Source organism: Nuphar pumila, chromosome 11, assembly GCF_984573655.1.
Source record: "Nuphar pumila chromosome 11, dmNupPumi1.hap1.1, whole genome shotgun sequence".
Lineage (NCBI taxonomy): Eukaryota > Viridiplantae > Streptophyta > Magnoliopsida > Nymphaeales > Nymphaeaceae > Nuphar > Nuphar pumila.
This window is the reverse complement of record NC_143259.1, coordinates 98,701,149-98,717,880: the sequence shown is the minus strand read 5'-3', so window position 1 is coordinate 98,717,880 and position 16,732 is coordinate 98,701,149. Positions and strand designations below refer to the sequence as shown.

Here is a 16,732-nt window from a genome sequence, read left to right as displayed (position 1 = left end):
TATAACCATTACATGTAAATGTCTTATTAATAGAGATGAATCCTTTTTGGTGACATATGGCCCTTGTAGTTAAGTCAGTCATGTTTGTGCTTTTCTTTCTTCATCAAATCTTTGGACCCAACATATGACATGTATTAAGATGTCTTAATAAAGAATTGTCTTGGATTTAGTTCTTGTATGAATCATCGATGAGAACTCTGTAGTTCTTTTGTGCACGATTTTGAACATAAATTTGGCATTGATAGAGACTCAAAATCTATGCTTCCATCAAATGCACCTCATTTAGTCTTGCTCAGATGCAAATCATAAGTGTGTTAAATTGTTGAGAGAGAGAGAGAGAGATGTTATTAAATGCCGAAAGAAAAATGCTGGGATTAGTACAAATACATGTGCTTGCTGAAACTCCAATTGAATGAACAACTTCCAGTCTTTCTTTTTGTTTTTTAAAGAAGGATAAAATTCACTTGATCTGTAAAATTAGTACAAGAGGTCCGTAGGAATGATGATGAGGTATCACCCTGCTATAAAAATACTTCCACTCTTTCAAAAAAATAAAAGTCCCATTCATGGAGCTTCCAAGGAAACAAAAGATGGTTATAGAAAGCGCGGTTCACAGTTTACCACATTCTGCAGGTGTGAAAGTGATGAGGTTGTTGCCAAGGTCGTAAAGGACATGGAAGTTGGCCAGCATGACGCCTCCAATTATTGAAACTATGGGCACCATTGATGGCACCAACACTGAGCAAATCAAGCCTGTATCTGGATCGCGGATGAAATATTGACTTCTGGAAACATCGAGATCACCACCCTCAAAATGAAAGGTAACATTAGGGATGGACGCTGATTCTGGCAATGATTGGTAGCAGAGATCAAGCCCCGCCTTTGAGGAATCAGCAACCGGTAAACCGATAGCCTTCACGAGTGCATCCCTCACTCGCCTATCACAAGTAAAATCCCATATTAAGTATGCATCAGTTGCAAGTTTTGTTCAATGAACATGGGTTTAGGTACCCCATTACTCCAAATTAGAACAAGAAATTAAAGTGAGACAGTTTCTTACATGTAAGCGGGTGGTACTATATTGGTAAGCGTTGAGCCTGAGTCGATGATGGTACCACCTACTGCTACTCCATAAGACTCGCCCCGGAAATAACCACTGGGTATTAGGAGACGCTTCCCTCCGACACTGATATCCACCAAGTTCACTAAATAAGAATCCTTGAAGAGCGGGTTAACTACCAGCGGCGTCGTTGTCGAGGCGTTTGAGCTGATCAAGGCAGCACTGTGGCCCAACACGAGTCGACTCGATTTGTAAACAGAGTCATTAAACAAAGTGAAGCAATAGGAGAATCGGTTATCGATTAACGACCCAAGTTGAGAGACGAGTGACAGCGGGCTCCGATCTAGCCCAACTATGCCAGCACCCTCATTGAAACCTTGGTTGTGATTGCCGCAGCCGAACCCAATATTCTTAAACGATATGGTTCGATTCCCTGAGCCCAAGGTGAACGTTTCTAAGGCAAGGTATTTTTGGGAAGTAGCTGGAGTCTCATAATCAAGCCTGTAGTTTCATCCACCAGTAGAATTATCCAATGTAGTTACACGCGAAGTTAGGGAGGCACAGAGAGGATTGGAGTATAGCATCCTCGAAAAGGAGGGGGAATTTGAAGGGCTAAATATTGGTTCTCTGTTGGAGCAATTGATGCATGGATCACATTGTGTCCATACAAGAGGACTACCAGTATCAACCATGGCGGAGAAGGAGCATGGGGGTGTTCCAATAGCTAGATTCATTAAGTACTCACCGACTCCGGCCTCTACCGAAACTTTGACATCATCATCACCTTGTGCCTGATGTTTACCATGCCGGATTTTCTGATGCAGCTTCCGAAGCCGATGTTTCTCTCGGCTAGCTGCCCTGTGTAATCGCTCCAAGTGGGTAAAACTGCGGTGTGCATCGACATGAATCAACTCTACATGAATGTCCAGGGCGGCCGTCGATGTCGTCATGGCAGCGGCGGCAAAGGTGGTGGTTGAGTATGATAGGAGAAGATGAGCAGTGAGCACAATGCGGAAGAAGGACGATAGGTGGTGAGATGGTGGTGCAATTGCCATGTTGGTAGTATTGAGCGTATGAACCAGGTTAGTGATGCTAAATTGTGGAATATTTATAAGCAGAGAAGGTTGTTAATTAAGAGGGAAATTGTAACTGAACATCCATTAATGTTGTGCTGGCACACCAGCTATCCATCTATTCACGTAATCTAAGATGGGGTTTTCATGGTTGGAACTAACAGTTGTTTCTTCAGTCTATTACTAGCATTGGAGCGCATGTCTTGTTAAGGGTTACATGCGGTTGGAAGTAACTGCTGTTCGGCAAATGAGCAAGACTAAGGCAAGGGTTACCATGTGGTTCAGTTCGGACAGACCCGAAAGACCCATTTTTGCATGGGTTCGCCCTGTTTTTGTGTACGTCTACAACCAGTTAATTTGGGCCAAATATATGTGAGGGCCTTTTCCTTCTTTACGTGAAAATTTTGTCGACTATTTAAATGAATTGGGTTTGGGCAATCACCAAATAATCAAGCATGTATCCATTATAATTTCTTTTATTGACAGTTATTTGTATCTAAAATATCAAGACCCGAGCTGAAACCTGAACTTTTTAATACCCAAACCGATCATACCTGAACCTGTGAAGACACAAACCGATGATACCCGAAGCCGTTAACACATATGGGTCTATTTTTTTTTTCAGCCATACCAAGACCTGAACCTGACCCAAATCAAAATGGGTCAATTAAAGAGCCGACCAAATTATAACGGACCCACTAGATACCTGAACCCATTTAACCCATACTTGTCCACAATTTTTTAGTCATACCCAAACCCGAATTAGATTTGGGTCCTACTTTTAGACCCGATTCAGAATTGAGCTAAACTATCCAGTTACCCCCCTAGTCAGCTTAGCGTATTTACACATATTTTCTAATTTAAAGAAGTGATTACTAAGAGTGGTTGTTGAACAAAGTAATAACGGAAGTTCAATGTTAATGGAGACAGAATCTAGAAATAACAAGCTTAAAATATATATATATCAACAAGCATGTTATGATTCAAAACAGTGTAATTGAGATCGTGTCCATGTGATTAATTTGGGCCGTTTAGCTAGCAATGCAAATGCATAACATCTCCATTTCTAATTATCACACCAATGACATATCCATACTTGTATACCCAAATAAGCATGACTTTTTTTTACCTTATTTAGGTTCATATTTGTTTCATATATTGAATTACATTCTCGGCATTCTTGTCAACGACTGAAAATGTTTATCCTACATAGGCATTTTGAATAACTATTTCTTGAGCTAAGGATAGGGATAGGGATAGGGTTAGGAGAGAAAAAATGCTTAAAATTAATGTTTTAATATTATTTTAATGGTTTTAACTTGTGTCACGTCCTGATTGACACAAAATATTTTTTGAAAGATGACAGTATTGTTCGACAAAAATGACACATTTTCGAAAATGCCCCACAATTTATCAAATCCGTCGAATGAATAATAACGCAAGTTCTTAATTTTTTCTTGCCAGTTTTACGCCTCACATGTTAGATTTTTTTTATTTTCGCACATCATGATGCTAAAATAATACACCAATGAAACTCGTCAACAAAATTGCAGCGAAGGTTGCGATATTGCAAAATCGCATTGAAGGTTCCGATATTACAAAATCACAGCGGAGGTTGCGACATTCTGATGACGTTCAGGTGAATATTCTAGTGGGTAGTGACTTTGTGAAAATCCCTCATTAGTGGTTGTTCATCAATAGCGGCTCATCAACAATGGAAATCCTCCAATTTTGGCCCTCCTCTGTCGAGTTTTCTAGTGAATATTTTGTTAAAACGATCAGCAACGACTTCATTTGCATTCATCTACTGAGTTTTTTCTGGTAAGATTACCAACAACTAGGTTTTTCAATGAAATAATTTTTCACTGTTGTTTTTCCAATAAAAACATATTTTTTTGCTATTGTTATCAGTTTTTATTACGATATGGCACCAAAGTTTGTTGCATTTATATTATCCAGTTGTTATCGGTAAGGCCAACCAAGTTTTTTTTTTGTATGTATAGGTACCATCAGTTTTTTCAAGTATATTATCATGTTTACTATTGTTACAAGTTACACCTGTCAGCACAAAGAAGAAAAATAATATTGAGCAGAATCAACCTAAAAGGAAACATGAGCTTGAAGGACCTGTAGCATTTGATGGTTATGTGGTGTTTCATAAGACATATCTTGACACGTACAATAGCCTTGTCATTTTAATAGAGAGGAATCCTGCTCTAACATCAAAAATTTATCTGTCAGATCTTCTCCACAAAAATTACAACCTCAACTATTTGCAACATAGAAACATGCACTCATCCAAGCAGACATATATAGTTCCAACTAATGAGCTATTAAAATTTTCAAACTGGCTGACAAGTGTTGTTGAATATGCAAAAAAAGTTGGTAAAATTATAGCCAAATATTTGTCTCCCATCTTGGAAGCATCAAAGAAGGGGAGGGGTGCTAATTGGTAAAGCAAATTAAACCATTGGCTCATGGTGAGGTTGTTGCCAACCTCAATACCTAGCTTCAACAAGATGAAGACATGGACACTTTTAGTGGTAGTGGCAAGATGGAGATAGAGACAGTTCTTCAAGACGTTTTTGAATTGAAAGAGAGTAGCCACCCAAATATCAAGGAGAGTGAGGATAAGGTTGGGGCAATTATGGAGGGTCCACAAGCAAAATATGTGATTATGGGTCTGAATGTAGAGCAGAGTGAGAGCCCAGAGATAGAATAGAGCAATAATGTTTAGTGATGAGGGACATGTACATTTCTACATTTATTTTGTATATAACTGCTACTTGATGTTTATAAGCATTAAAGAACCACTTGATGTTTTTATGTGTGTCTGTGTATAAGCTTAATTCATGAACATAAGATTTGAAACAACATATTTGAGTCGTCTTTCAAAAACAAAAGAAAAAAAGTATTTGTGTGTTTATATATGCAGCCATGTGTTTATTTGTGTGTTTATGTACTTGCATTTCATTCAGTGAAATCCTTATAGCTAGTGAATATGTGCACATGTACTTGCATCCATATAAGCCTCCACCAACCTACGTGCATCGATTCTTCTGGCATAAATTATACTCATGGTTTCTAGTACTAATGGGGTCTTATAAGGATGTACTGGATCAGATGCATTTCCAAATATTTTTGGAGATCACCCCTATAATTTCTTGTGAACTTCTAAACTTCTTATAAGTGGTACTTGTGAAAGCACGCAGATCCATGTCCTTAAACTTATTGTAAGTGATACCACCACCTACTACAGATAGAGGTTGTCAATCTTGGGCAACCTGCTGTAGATTGTTGTCCATGGCCTGCATTGTAGTGGCCTGTTGCTGGACAACCCCAACAAGGTTATTCAACATGTTTATTATGTCATTGCACCTTGACTGCAAAGCCATCTATATGAAAAATAGTAAAGAAACAAATGAGTTTATATTAAACTCCCAATATAGTGTTCCTTGCATATTTCTAAGTTCACATATCACACTACAGTTTTCAAACAACAATAATACCAAAAGAAATAATAATTAAGCTTAATCACACTTACAATGATGACTGAATGCTTGATGGGTCAAGAGTCACAAAACCTTTATTTAGGCTCTAATACCAAACCTGTAGCGCCCCAATTTTTTAGATTAAAAGTTTTAGAGTTTTTTTTTTAAATCTCGTTATACAATTTTTTTTTACAACACAGTGGAAACTCTTTTTTTATTTGGTTCAAACCTTGGGCGGGTTACAATTACCAACACACACTTGAAAAACTAGAATAATTGAATCAAACCATTAATTGAATTGTAATAAATCAAATACTAATCTTCCAAATATCGAAGTTCACAGGACTAAAGAAAGAAAAATAAAGTAAATAAAATAATTTAGTCCATCCAATGACCTAAATGACTATGACCCTTCTGACGCCACTCTAAGCCTCTTGTTATTGCCCTTCAGCTTATTTGTTACCTAAAATATTAAAATATAAGGGCATTAGCCACAACCTCAGTAGGAAAATACCCTACACATAGGCATGGAAAGAATACAAGTACATAAAACATACATCTTTCCCAATGCAAATAAATCATGGCAAGTTATAGCATATAAACTCAACACAGTCCAAGATAACAACAATAATAATTTAATCATGCAGGATTAAACAATATTTTATTCTTATAATCAAGTAATGTACCTGCATAATAACATTAGTATTAAAGACAATAAAAAAAAGGATTCATGTATGCCAATATATGCATGAACTAGAAGTTATACATGACATGCATAAAAATTTATGCCAATATTCAATGAGTTATTTAACCACTGGTGAACCTAATCTAATGCATTATTTTTCTTTTCTTTTCTAAAGGGTACACACTCCAGACATAATCTTTTCTCAACAATTAAATGGAGGTTTATTATGCTATCAATTTTAATTAACCGATATTTTGGAAGAGCTAGGCCAAACATCCACTGAAGAGGTCTTTAACCGAGAGAGAAAACTTAATAGTGGTCCAGAGAATTGATTTGTACTATGTATAGCCTGACTGTTTACCTAGGATAAATTGACAGCCTCAACCTTCTACACCAACGATTGGGAGGCCAAGAGGTGTCAATGCCCTCAAAATGTATCAGTCGGTGAGTGTACCTCCTACTCTCTCCATGGTAAGCCACTTGAACAAATGAGCTATGAGGTGTTATTTATATTGGGTCTAACTACAACACTGGATGTACTGAGTACCATGCTCTACAGCCCCAAGCTCCACTATGGGCAGTTCAAACTACGACCTCGTAAGGCAAGAACCCACAGCCCCTACAGTCACTAAGGTGTCCTAATATAGCACATTTGAACCCAACTCAAAGTATGAGTTTTCTAGTAAGGAGCAACCAAGAGTTCAGTTAAAGTGTGTGTGTGTATATATGGGCATATTTAACAAAGCCAAATCAGGTACTCACAAGTACCCCATTAGTTCCACCGAATCTGACTTGCATTCAAGCCCCATGTATGCATGCCTCACATGACTTACAACATATCACATGCCACATACCACACTCCATGATGCATGAGATTCATTTCAATTTTAAAGAATAACACATGCATGATCATGTATACCATTTGGTCTAATTATCATGCTTAATTCTCATGTTTAACATGCAGTCTCGTATGTCATCATGCCCAAATAGTCTACATGCATACATACAACATATTCATGGCAAATATTATATCAACATATACATGATTAACATCTCACATCATAATCAAGCATATAATTTTTAAAAAATAAATTCATAAGTCAAGGTATTAACTAAAATCAAGAACCGTATAATATCAGATTTTGCATGTTGTTCACGGGTCTAACGGATCATCAAAATAAACAGATATAACTCTATAAAAAATTATAGTCATATAAGAGGATATTAGATTTCAATTCAAAATGGTATATCTCAGAAAAATAATTTTGTTTGCCCGTGGAAATTCACGGACCTAAAACTATTTTTTTGTTCTTGACATAACCTGCCAGAATTTTGCTTCCCAAAGAAGTAGTTATCAAACACAATCCGATAGGGATTTCATCCTTCCAAATTTTATAAAGAAAGGTATGTGTATTATATTTCATAATCATCTGAGTTTGTTGAAAAACTCCGTCATATGAAATTTCTAGCTTTTCTAGATCGGACCCTTTCTGAGACAGTTTCATCTCCACATTTTTTGCAAAATCTTGAATGTTTCATGATTTGTTTGAGCCTTCAAGATTTACAAAAAATGAAATATATTTTTATTTTATTTTTTTAAGATCTATTCATATGATTTAAATGATATATCTAAAAATCAGCCATTAACTCAAAATTATTGATTTATTAGATTTTCTGTAAAACCGACTGCCAAGAATCTCTTTGCACACAAGACAAAATTTCTGTCTTGGGTTATAGCAGTCATAACCTTCACTTTTGTACAACCAATAAGGCTCAATATTTTTTTGAGATACCTTCCAGATGTCTGAAAGGTCTTCATGAAAGGGTTTGACCATTGGTGATCCGATTTGAGAGGTATATTTATTTTACCATGATGGATCGGTCACGAAAATCAAGATAGCATGGAAAATATAATATAAGTCATGAGAAAAACAAGAAAACTCAAGCATAAATATGAAATATTGATTTTTAATCATGCATCAACACTTGGACAATTTCTAAACACTATCTACAGTCATAAAGAGATGTCATATGATCATGATACATGCTTTGGAATCTAAACTATCAATGTAAATCATGATTTTTGCACAAAATAATTAGTTTAAGATGCTACCATGCTAAAATACCATAAAACGCATAAAATAAAATTGCAAGAACAAGATTCATATTGTAAACACATGCAATAAAGCAAATTATACATTCATTCATGATGAAAATAAAGATTTAACTATCTAAATTTATGTAGGAACACGAAACTATGTGTTTTGGGTTACCCAATTTCCTTGTTTAGCCATCCGGGCATAGATTTACCAAAAACAATTTTGTAGATCTGGTTTAAAGTATGATATTGAATTAAAAATACTTCCAAAACTTTTTTCAAACCTATTTCGGATCTGATTCACCATGAATCAGCCCATAAAATCGATAAGACGCATAGTTTATGCATTTTCATTGGATCTATAATACGCGTAGGATGAATCTTACCTGAAACATATTTTTGGAACCACCAACACCTTCATCTCTCATCCTAGCACCTTGGATCAACTTTAATGGCTGTTGGAAAAGCCTTAAGAAAAGAAGAAGAAGAAGATAGGAGAGAGTCCTCTCTCTCTTTTTTCTTTTTTAATATCAGAAAGTCCACAAAAGGGGGGGGGGGGGGCATCCCCTCCTTAGTGTCAAATCCTCTTCAAAACTAACCTAAGAATCCTATTCCAGAATTTCACTAACTAACTACCTAATTAAATAATTAATTAATTTAATTAGCTACTAATTTATCTTTAATTTCTAACTAATTAATTTAATTAGTTGAGGGAGCCCACTAGGGGGGGTGTCCCACCCTCTCTAGAATCTTCTAGGGTTTTAAAGACCCTCCTAATTAGGTCTCTAGAGTCTGGAGCGGATCCCACTTGAGTCCCAATCCAAAATGATCCAGATCCAAAATCCAATCCAGATCTAAAAGTTTGATCCAGATCCAATCTCTATTTGGGTTGGATCTAGGAACTAAACAAAGAGATACAAATCTAAAATCTACTTAAAGATCCAAAATAACACTGAATCCAAACTCTGGTTTGGATCTGAACCTAGCCCATCGTAGATCTATATAGCTCTGAGTCACCCTTGAGCCCTTGTGGGCCACACTGACCGTGCCTGGTACCCCCACTCAGTTGGGCGTGATCCCTCTAAGACACTTCTGAAACCTGGTTTGAGTCCAAAACACTGCTTAGTCAACTTAGACTCTTAAATTTCACCTGAATTAAAAATTAATTTTAACCTGAATTTAAAAGTTAAAACTAAAACAAAGTCGTAGGTATTACAACCCCATAGAACATCGGCCATAGTCTTGTAGATTATATTATGCAATTTTTGAGTATGTCTTTAAACACATTTAATAATGCATGAAATGTATATCATATTATCATAAAATCATGCATTCATATGAACTTTTATAGCTTAAACACCCTTGTTTATGTTGTTTTAGGTGTGAAGGATCTATGATTCGAATTTCATCAGAATCAGAGTTAAAACAAAGAAATTAGAGCATTTTCTGAGAAATAAGGTTTGTACCGATGCGATCTGAATCTAGATCCAATCCAAAATTATTCAAATAGCATTGAGATTTGGTCCACACATCCTCCAGACCTTAATCCAAGATCCACACATAAATAAATTTAGAAAAAACTTCTTTGAAAATGGTGTAGGCACTTTTTAGTAATTTTAGAAAGTTTTGGGTACTATTTTATAACTAGTTAAAATACAAACCTATTTTATATTTTTTATAAATTATTTTTATAAAAGGAAAATGTCCAACATGCTCTCATTGTCTTACACCTAGAGTTTCATGCCCCTTTTACCAGATCCCCCTTTCCCCTTTCTTCCTCCTTGCCTCTCCCTCCTTTCAGCTTCCCTTCTTTATGCTATTTTGCTTTTTTATACCATCATATTTTTCACAGTTCTAACTTTCTTTTTCGTTGTTTTTTTTTCATATTTATTGCAGGTACACATGGCTGGAAGTTTTAACCCTTGGATTTTGTGTGAACCACCATCTACCTTCACGATCGACCGACCGAGAACCCTCTTCCTTTGCAACCGACTGATTTCTTTCTTTCAACACTGATCTCTTCCTTCGTTAACTCAGTTTCCAGGCATGCTGCAGCAAAAACAAAATTTCAACAAGAAAGCAACGCATATGACGTGCAATCTGAAGTTTAAGTCTGCTCTTTTTCACCCCCTTTTTACTTTTTGATTTATTTTTACTTTTTTAGAAAAATATAAAGAAAATAAATCTTGGCCACTTTTCTTTTTCATTTTGTTTTGGGATTTTGATATTAGGTATTATTTGTCATTTAGAGTCAATCTACAGTGTCTGGTAATTTTTTTTTTGGTATTTTTGTCGAGTCTTGAGTCGTCCGGTCGAAGAACTCAACCGAAAAGACCTGTCAGGTAAGTTCTGATATATAAAAATAGTATGTATTGATTCGTAGCATAGTTTATTTATATTTTTGTTTTGATTATATTAAATTTAGATCAAATATGAGTTTCTTGGTTTTTAGATTTAGGTTTCTCTAAAAATAAATTAGTCAAAAATTAAGGTTTTTCGATTCTTAATATTTTTCTTCATATTTGTCATATTTTCTTGAAATTGTTAGTTGTAGAATAGGTTATTTTTATTATTTCCATGATTTTCATTAAGTTTAGGTTCATATCTAGGTTAGATTTAATTTATAATAGATTATTTAATTTGTTATTTAGTTTTAATTAATTAATTAGAATTTTTTAAATAGCTGATTAGGGTTTTTGGTAGATTTTTTATTATTTTTAATTTTCAAAAATTAGATCTGAATGTTTCTTGATTATTTTTATTAATAGATTAGTTCTTTATTGATTAAATCACGTTCTTATTACTTTTCGTACATGTCAATTAGTTTTTGTTAATTTTAATTAGTTTTTATTTAATTACTAACTTAAATTAGAAATCAGTAGTATAAATCCTTAGTTATTTTAATTCTTTTAATTAAGCTGAATAGATTAGAGTTATTTATTATTTTTATTAGTTAGTTATAATTAATATTTAGTTCCAAAAATTTAATTGTAGCAAGTAGATTAGAAAATAGCTATTTTATTGTAATTATTATTTTTAATTAGGTTTAATAATTAGTCAAATTAGATAGTTAATCATTATTTCTGATTTTTAATTAGCAATTTTAATTTAGTTAATTCATGTTCTCACAATAGTTAAATTAGCATTGTTTGTTTAATGTCATTAAATTAGATTAGATTAAAATTAATTTAGATTAGAAATAATTAATTAGCCAATTTGCTCTATATTTCAATTATTGGTTTTCTGTTTTAGTATAGTTAACATTATTTTTTTATGCAATCGTATTAGTTGCAGATCAATTTTGATTTAATTCAATTGATTAGCTTCAGTTTTAATATCATGTTAATTTAGTAGTTAGTTTTAGTTCAATTCAAAATTGTTTATTTAGTTTAAAATACATATAGCGGATTCTTTATTTTGTTTATTGATTAGTTAATTAGAATAGCTAGCATAGGTTAGTTTTTATTATTCTTTAGTTTCAGAATTTGTTAAAGTAGTTTGTATGTCCATATAGTATGTTAGCATTAATTAATTAATTAATTTGTTAGATAGTTAGTTACTTTCTTTGTATTGAATTAGTTATTTAAATTATCAAATCTTGAAATTTGGTTAGTGGTTTTTTTTTTTTTGATTAGTTTCTAAGTTAGTTATTAGTTAGCCATATTAATTCTTGAATCTTGTTAGTCTGTTAGCTATTTGTTACTTAATTTTAATTAGTTTGATAAGTAGTTTCACTTTTTGTTATACGGTTAGCATTAGTTTGATAGTTAGTTGACTAATATAAGTTAGTTAGTTATTAATTTTGTTATTTGGTTTAATAGTTAGTTGTAGTCTTGAATTTGGTTAGTATTGTTTCTTGAATTTTATTAAGTAGTTAGTTTTGTTAATTCTTGTTAGTAAATTAGTTTAGGTTAGTTTCTTTATTGCTTGAATTCATGTTTTTGTTTATTTAGTTTAACTTAATTAATTTAGTTAACTTAGACTAATTATTTCTTAGCCAATAGTTAGTTTTGAATTAATTTGCATAATCAATTTTCTTTATTTGATAATTATAGTTCATAATTTATATAATTAGTTGATTAATCTTATTTGTCCCTTTTTAATTTAGTCCCTCTTTATTTTGTAGTTTAGTTAAAATAATTTTTATTTTCCCTCAATGTTAGGTCTCTTTATTTATTTAGTTAACTCTAATTTGCTTATTTGATATTTCTTTGCTTATTGTTTAGAATAGGGTAGTAGTCCCTTTTTTTTTATATTACAGGTCCCTATATTGTGCCAGCATAAGGAGGAGGGTGGGCCGAAGTGGATACATGAAGAAGAGGATTACACTGCTCCCTAGATATCATTTGAGGCCCTAAGCATAGTTTAGAATTTTTATTATTTATGTCCCTTTTCTTTTTCAGTTAGCTTGTAAATAAAAATAGTGTAAATTTTCTTTTTCCAGTTATTAATAAAAGTATAGTTCAGTGAATTTTTTTGCCTAAGTTTCATTCTTTGAGGAGACAATCCGACTTGCTACTCTGCAACGAGTGCAAGAACTGGTTTTAAAATTATTATTTGGTGCGTAGTTCTTGGTTTAAAAATATTGCTTTCAAAATTGTTACCAACATTCATCTTCGGAGACATTGAGATGACAATTACATTGGAGAATGTAACATAGATTACCAGATTGAAATACCATAGGAAGCCAATGACTGAACGTCATTAAGGGTCATTAAGGGATTTGGGCCATGTCCTCATAGATGTTGATGATGAGGCATGGGATGATGCTAGGGTCAAGTTATTATAGTTGAGGACCCATTGTCACCCCATATTGACAAAGAGTTCTTGTGGAAAGCTAGTGTCAACTTTTCAAGGGAAGGACAAAAAGAATTAGTATAACGACATCAGAGCATTCTTGCTCTACTTTTTTGGTGCATGCTCATTCATCAACTCAAGTGAAAAGTCGATTCATAGATCGTATTTAGAATTATTATAACCATTGACTTCCATCGATAAATATGCATGAGGAGTTGTTGTTCTTGCACACATGTATGCAGGTTTGTTTGATTGCAAGATTGGTACAAAAAATATTGTAGGCATTTTGGTTTTGTTAGAGGTATTTATTCTTTCATTTTTTTTATTTGATATCTTTTTGCATTCATTATCTATAAATTGTTAATATGATAATAATCATGGTATTGATCTGCCCGTATAGATTTGGATATGTGAGCACATATCTACTAAAAAACCCTTGAGACATAACCCTTTTCCTGAATTTTCATGTGTTGTAATATGGAGACAAACACATGACAATGATGATATAAATGATCAAAGAGGGTTGGGTCATAATATCAATAGGGCATCTTGCATAGCACAATTATAGAACATCATTGAAGCACATGTAAGTTTTCTTCAAATAATCTATTGGAGGGGTTCATTCTATTGTTGGAGGTGTTCATTCTTTTGTTGGAGTCATTCATGATGTTGGTTGTGTTTTAGGTAACGTGGTTACCCTACGTAGACATGGTAGATGAGAACCATGAGGATGTGGTTGTGCATGTAAGAGACCTCACAAAGAATAATATTCGGTTGCACAATATGAATGAAGTTGAATGGTAACTAGCCAATCGAGTGGTCTGACAGTTTGGCTTTGTTTAGCAAACACCCCATTGCCCTAGAGTAGTTAGTAAAAAAATCCATTACACAATGAATGATAAGAAAAAGGATTCACTCACTCTGTTTGAATATGAACCAGAAGAATGATACGATGGTGGGAAAGACATCAACAGAGAATCCATGGTTGATGTACATAGAGATGAAGAGGGATATAAGGTACACATCCAGAAGAAAGTTGGGGCTACAACAAGTGCTACTGGGGTGGATGTAGAAAATGCTTGTTTATGGAAAGAAAATGTTCATTTAAGGGAGATGCTTAAATCTCAGGGTGCTCTTATCACCAATTTGCAAAATTACATTTATGAGCTGTTAAAGCGATGAATTTTGTGGTATATATTAATTGAACTTTGTATATTATTAAATTTTATTATGTATATTAATTTATTAATTGAACCTTCTATATTATTGAAGTTGTGATAAAAATCTTTTTGTTTGGTTTATGCATTCACTATTAGAACATAAAATAATCATATCATCAACATATAAATAAATAATAATAATAAAATTATAATCTACTTTATTATAGACACACTTATCAACATCATTTATTTTGAAACCATTTTTTATTAGAGAACTATCAAATTTCTAACTCATTATGTATTTTGGAATATGAGTGTGCAATCCGGTTTTTGGTCTAGATCTCGACGTATTACCATTTCATTAAAAGTTGCAAGAGACACTCTTGGTTGTGACCGTACCAAACATAAATGGTGTGCCAACCATGACCTAAGAGTGCCTCAACCACCATGTTGGAGCACTACTGCATAGCTTGGGTTGGTTTGTGCACCAAACATCACCAAGGTTCTACTCTTCTCGATATATACGTATTTGCTTATGCTTTTGAGATTGTCATCACGTCGAACAATGCCAAGGCTCCTTTTTCCGTAATATATATGTATTTGCTTATGCTTTTGAAAGTGCCAAGGATTCGGCTTTCTATATATATATATATATTTCTGCTTATTCATTTAAGATTGTCATCACCTCAAACTACATCAAGGATCTTGCTTTCTTTAATTTATATGTATTTGCTTATGCTTTTAAGATTGTCATCGCATCAAATGATGTCAAGGCTCCTGCTTTTCACAAATATATATACGTATTTGCTTTTTGCAAATTATTTAGTTCAATTTTACCAGTCGAACCTTAAATATGCTTTCACTCATGCCATTGTGCTATATTGTACATAGGCTCCTACATAAACTATATATAGATGTGTATAATGAAGCGTATAAATGAAGGTCAACTCCTATCGCCAAATGTGATTTCATTGTCAGTCCTTGATTAAGACTTTGATTGATGAAAGAAACCCCTATTGGAAAGGTTTTGTTGCTTGTGCAAAACCGCTTTTACGTAATCACCTAAGTCACTTGCGCATGGCCTAGGTTCCAATGAACCATGATAAATGCAAAGTACACACAACGGTGCACATCTATTCTCAATTTAAGCATAGCATTTCCTCTATCAAAGAGAGAAAGTGCTATCAATTTTTTTGAAAAGATGTTCATTGAGCTTAAAAGAACACAACACTTTCTCTGTCAACGAGGGGAGGTGCTGCCAAATTTTCTAAAAGATGCTCACCAAAGTTAAAAAGAGCGGAGTGTATCCTCCGTCAAATAAAGGAGGTGCTGCCAAAATTTTGAAAAATTACTTTCTATAAAGTAGAAAGGATCGTCAAGCTTCCTCCATCAAATAGAGGAAGTGCCACCGAAATATTTGGCAAATTACTTGTCTGAGAAAGTTTGAATGACACAATGATGCCCCTGCCTAAATGGCTCATTCTACCTCTGCCTATACGGACACACTACTCGTAAAGGGCGATGCACCAGAGTAGTTGTTGCGCCTTGACTAGGCCACTGCTCGTTGTGGCTACATACGCTAAGCAATCAATCAAAAGTGATTGTTGTATATACATGCTCATGTGAAACACTATTATACAACAAGACTCGTATGGGCTGACGGGTCAGAGTTGGTTGTCCACCTGAAAGGGGTGAAACGCTTGTGAAGACCGTAGATGCCGAGAGTGGAGTCTTGCATGCATATGAATAAATCTTAACAATAGTCCATTGACCACATGGGTGGCTTGTGCTTCAAAATACTGAATGGGGTTGGGGTACATATGTCATTTAATTCATAACACACTGATTTTCCCAAGTGGCATTCGAATGTCCTATATTTATGGTTATGCCGCCAAACCCCTTCAGGACTTATGCTCAGCATGGTAGAGAGTGATAGTACAACCGTAAGTGACATGAATTTATTATGAACCAAGGAGTTCAAGGGACCACCTGCCACTCAGGAGGTTTGGAGGTCAGGTTATCCTTAAGATCTAAGGATTGAACCTCACTACTGCAGTAGGGGATGCATCCAAAATGATCTAATGGGGTTATCTCAGTATGAGTTCTACTACCCCACGATAGACAGGGTCATCAGGCCTCTAGAGTATCTAAAATACATAGAATAATAAACCCCCAGAATATCGCATTGATGCTAAAGTTTAAGCTTCTCCTGTGTACGTGGGGGTGAATGATTAATATTGAAACAATACATTAATTATAGGTTCATCAATGAATAAATAAATGAATGAATGTGCATTGTTCTAATGATTCATATATAACCTTGTAAAAGGTATTGAGATCGGTATACTACTGGACCGATAGGGCAAAG

General features: G+C 34.2%; 1 protein-coding gene across 1 annotated transcript; it reads right to left on the bottom strand.

Moving 5' to 3' along the window:
- Window positions 1-610: 610 nt before the first annotated feature.
- Window positions 611-2,115, bottom strand: LOC149822581 (aspartic proteinase nepenthesin-1-like). Its single transcript, XM_089980308.1, has 3 exons — window positions 1,578-2,115; window positions 1,061-1,493; window positions 611-938 (listed from the first exon to the last, which is right to left on the bottom strand). Exons 1-3 carry the CDS (start codon window positions 2,113-2,115, stop codon window positions 611-613), a joined length of 1,299 nt encoding a protein of 432 aa, XP_089836434.1.
- Between the last annotated feature and the right edge of the window lie 14,617 nt (window positions 2,116-16,732).

Coding starts and splice junctions, on each gene's coding strand:
- LOC149822581 (XM_089980308.1), bottom strand. CDS start 2,115: ATGGCAATTGCACCACCATCTCACCACCTATCGTCCTTCTTCCGCATT. Junction 1,494..1,577: donor TACATTGGATAATTCTACTG/GTGGATGAAACT, acceptor CCTTGGGCTCAG/GGAATCGAACCATATCGTTT. Junction 939..1,060: donor ATAGTACCACCCGCTTACAT/GTAAGAAACTGT, acceptor TACTTGTGATAG/GCGAGTGAGGGATGCACTCG.